This window comes from Pezoporus flaviventris, unplaced genomic scaffold, assembly GCF_033815535.1.
Source record: "Pezoporus flaviventris isolate CSIRO_AGI_PZ_B2104156 unplaced genomic scaffold, CSIRO_AGI_Pfla_v1 ptg000509l, whole genome shotgun sequence".
Taxonomy (NCBI): Eukaryota; Metazoa; Chordata; class Aves; order Psittaciformes; family Psittacidae; genus Pezoporus; species Pezoporus flaviventris.
Window position 1 is genome coordinate 108,160 of NW_026893056.1, and position 3,978 is coordinate 112,137.

The following is a 3,978-nucleotide window of genomic DNA, read 5'->3' on the forward strand; positions in this document are numbered from 1 at the left end:
GCTGGGGGCTATGGGGAGCCCCAGTGGGATCCCTGGGGGGCAGGACTCCTGCTGTTCCCATTGGGAATGCTGGGTACCTCTGTGCTGGGTACCTCTGTTCCCAATGGGAATGCTGGGTACCTCTGTGCTGGGTACCTCTGTTCCCATTGGGAATGCTGGGTACCTCTGTTCCCAATGGGAATGCTGGGTACCTCTGTGCTGGGTACCTCTGTTCCCAATGGGAATGCTGGGTACCTCTGTGCTGGGTACCTCTGTTCCCATTGGGAATGCTGGGTACCTCTGTGCTGGGTACCTCTGTTCCCAGTGGGAATGCTGGGTACCTCTGTGCTGGGTACCTCTGTTCCCATTGGGAATGCTGGGTACCTCTGTGCTGGGTACCTCTGTTCCCATTGGGAATGCTGGGTATCTCTGTGCTGGGTACCTCTGTTCCCAATGGGAATGCTGGGTACCTCTGTGCTGGGTACCTCTGTTCCCAGTGGGAATGCTGGGTACCTCTGTGCTGAGTACCTCTGTTCCCAATGGGAATGCTGGGTACCTCTGTGCTGGGTACCTCTGTTCCCAATGGGAATGCTGGGTACCTCTGTGCTGGGTACCTCTGTTCCCATTGGGAATGCTGGGTACCTCTGTGCTGAGTACCTCTGTTCCCAATGGGAATGCTGGGTACCTCTGTGCTGGGTACCTCTGTTCCCAGTGGGAATGCTGGGTACCTCTGTGCTGGGTACCTCTGTTCCCAATGGGAATGCTGGGTACCTCTGTGCTGGGTACCTCTGTTCCCATTGGGAATGCTGGGTACCTCTGTGCTGGGTACCTCTGTTCCCAATGGGAATGCTGGGTACCTCTGTGCTGGGTACCTCTGTTCCCATTGGGAATGCTGGGTACCTCTGTGCTGGGTACCTCTGTTCCCAGTGGGAATGCTGGGTACCTCTGTGCTGAGTACCTCTGTTCCCAGTGGGAATGCTGGGTACCTCTGTGCTGAGTACCTCTGTTCCCATTGGGAATGCTGGGTACCTCTGTGCTGGGTACCTCTGTTCCCATTGGGAATGCTGGGTATCTCTGTTCCCAATGGGAATGCTGGGTATCTCTGTGCTGGGTACCTCTGTTCCCAATGGGAATGCTGGGTATCTCTGTTCCCATTGGGAATGCTGGGTGCCTCTGTTCCCATTGGGAATGCTGGGTACCTCCACAGCCCTGCCCTGATCCCCCAGGCTCCGGAGGGAAGGAAGCTCCAGGAGATCCCGGATGGCTCCAGTCAAAATCAGCTCCGTGGTGTCCTTCTCCTCACAGGTCCCAGGGGTTTCCTATGGGGGGAGGCTGGGAAAGGCCTCAATTGCCCTGAGCTGCTGCTGGGGGTCCTGAAGGTGGAGGGATCTGGTGTGGGATGTGCTGGGAATTCCACATGGAACGGTGGGAGCAGCAGCAAGGAGCTCCCCATGATCCACAGCGTGTGCTGGGCTCATCCCATCCCGGAGTGCTCCAGGCCAGCTTGGACACAGGGGCTTGGAGCAAGCTGCCCTATGGAAGGGGTCCCTGCCCCTGGCAGGGGGTGGAGCTGGAGGGGCTTTAAGGTCCCTTCATCCCAAACCATTCCATGGTTCTGCATGGCAGGGATCACAGCAGGGATCACAGCAGGGCAGGGATCACAGCGGGGATCAGGGCAGGGATCACAGCAGGGATCAGGGCAGGGATCACGGCAGGGATCACAGCGGGGATCAGGGCAGGGATCACAGCGGGGATCAGGGCAGGGATCAACAGCAGGGATCACAGCAGGGATCACAGCAGGATCGCGGGGCAGGGATCAGGGCAGGGATCACAGCGGGGATCACAGCGGGGCAGGGATCACAGCAGGGATCACAGCGGGGCAGGGATCACAGCAGGGATCAGGGATCACAGCAGGGCAGGGATCACAGCAGGGCAGGGATCACAGCAGGGATCACAGGAGGGATCAGGGCAGGGATCACAGCAGGGCAGGGATCACAGCGGGGATCGGGGCAGGGATCAGGGCAGGGATCCCAGCAGGGATCCCAGCAGGGATCACAGCGGGGATCAGGGCAGGGATCACAGCGGGGATCACAGCGGGGCAGGGATCAGGGCAGGGATCACAGCGGGGATCAGGGCAGGGATTCACACCCGATTCCTCCTCCCCGTTGCCTCCCGTTGGGACCTGAGCTCTGTCCCCCCGCAGGACCCCCGGTTCCCGGTGCAGAACCTGCTCCGCGCGGACGCCCGCCGGCCCTGGCTGTGCAGCCCGCAGGACCGCAGCCGGCAGCTGCGCGCGGAGCTGCAGCTGGAGCGCGCCGTTGCCATCGGCTTCGTGGATGTCGGTGCGTTCCCGGGGCCGCGGGGCCGGGGCCGGGGCTCGGGCCCTGCCTCCATGCCGGTGTCATCGCAGGGAACTGCGGCTGCGCCTTCCTGCAGCTCGACGTGGGGCGCTCGTGGTGGCCGCGGGACCGGCCCTACCTGGCCCTGGTGCCCAGCGCGGCGCTGAGGAGCGAGGCCGAGGCCAGGCTGGAGCAGAACCGCTGCGGGGTGCGGATGTTCAAGGAAGGTAACGCCCGATCCGTGGGGCAGAGCAGAGGGGATGGGAACAGAGATCGTGGCTGCGCCGCCGCACGGGGGCTGTGCCAGCTCTGCCCCAGCCTCCTGGGGCTGGAACCTGCCCGGTGTCACCGGGTCCTGGATGGGGATTGGTGACACGGGGTGTCCCATTCCCCCATCCCCCCATCCCATTCCCCCATGCCCTCCCGTCCCATCTCATTCCCCCATCCCCTCCTTTCCCATTCCATATCCCCATCCCGTCCCATTCCCCTATCCCATCCCATTCCCCCATCCCGTCCCATTCCCCCATCCCCTCCTTTCCCATTCCATATCCCCATCCCGTCCCATTCCCCTATCCCATCCCATTCCCCCATCCCGTCCCATTCCCCCATCCCCTTCTGTCCCATTCTATATCCCCATCCCGTCCCATTCCCCTATCCCATCCCATTCCCCCGTCCCGTCCCATTTCCCCATCCCCTCCTGTCCCATTCCATTTCCTCATCCCATCCCCTTCCCCCATTCCCTCCCGTCCTATTCCCCCATCCTGTCCCGTTCCATCCCCCCATCTCATCCTATCCCGTTCCCCCATCCCGTCCCGTTCCCCCATCCCATCCCACTCCCCTGTCCCATCCCATCCTTTTCCCCAATCCCATTCCCCCATCCCGTTTCCCCATCCCATTCCCCCCTCCCATCCAATCCCATCCTGTTCCCCCCTCCCATCCCGTTCCCCCATCCCATCGCCCCATCCCATCCCATCCCATCCCATCCCATCCTGTTCCCCCCTCCCATCCCATCCCGTTCCCCCATCCCATCCCATCCCGTTCCATTCCCCCATCCCATCCCACCCCTGCAGCCGACTTCCTGGAGCCGGCGCTGGGGCAGACATGGGACCGGCTGCGCCTCACGCTCCGCCAGCCCTTCGGCCGGCACAGCCAGTTCGGGCTCTCCTTCATCCGCGTGCGCACGGCCCTGGACCCTCAGCACCCGGTGGGTGCCCCGGCCCTGCCTTGGGGCAGCGGTGATGGGCTCCTGCTCCCCTGCTGCCGCCCCCGTCCCCGCTCCCTGCATCAGTCCCTCGTCCCCCAGGAGGGCTCCAAGCCCACGGACAGCGCCTGGAGCTCCAGCCCCGCCTTGTCCCGGGCCCCCCTTCCAGCACCCCCCTCGTAAGTGCAGCCATGGAAAGGGTTGGGTGGGAAAGGACCGGGGGATCTCCCCGGTCGGGTCCATCCCATCCTCTCCCTGCGCACCCCGAGGTGCTGCCTCCCAGCCCCTGCTCTCCTCCTGCCCAGGAGCCGCAGGGAGGAGGAGGAGGAGGAGCTGAGGCTGAAGAGGCTCCTGGCCCCGCTGGAGCCCTCCTGCCTCAGCCGCCCCGCGCGGATGCTGCTGTCGGCGGCGCGGAGCCGGGCGCTGAGGTCCAGAGCCAGCAGCAGGGGGGGCCCGGAG

At 63.9% G+C, this 3,978-nt stretch overlaps 1 protein-coding gene across 1 annotated transcript; it reads left to right on the forward strand.

The window, feature by feature from the left end:
• Positions 1–1,598: 1,598 nt before the first annotated feature.
• Positions 1,599–3,702, forward strand: XNDC1N (XRCC1 N-terminal domain containing 1, N-terminal like). Its single transcript, XM_061443730.1, has 4 exons — positions 1,599–1,613; positions 2,183–2,321; positions 2,390–2,545; positions 3,389–3,702. The coding sequence occupies exons 1-4, from the start codon at positions 1,599–1,601 to the stop codon at positions 3,700–3,702; spliced, it is 624 nt and encodes a 207-aa protein (XP_061299714.1).
• The last annotated feature ends 276 nt before the right edge of the window (positions 3,703–3,978 follow it).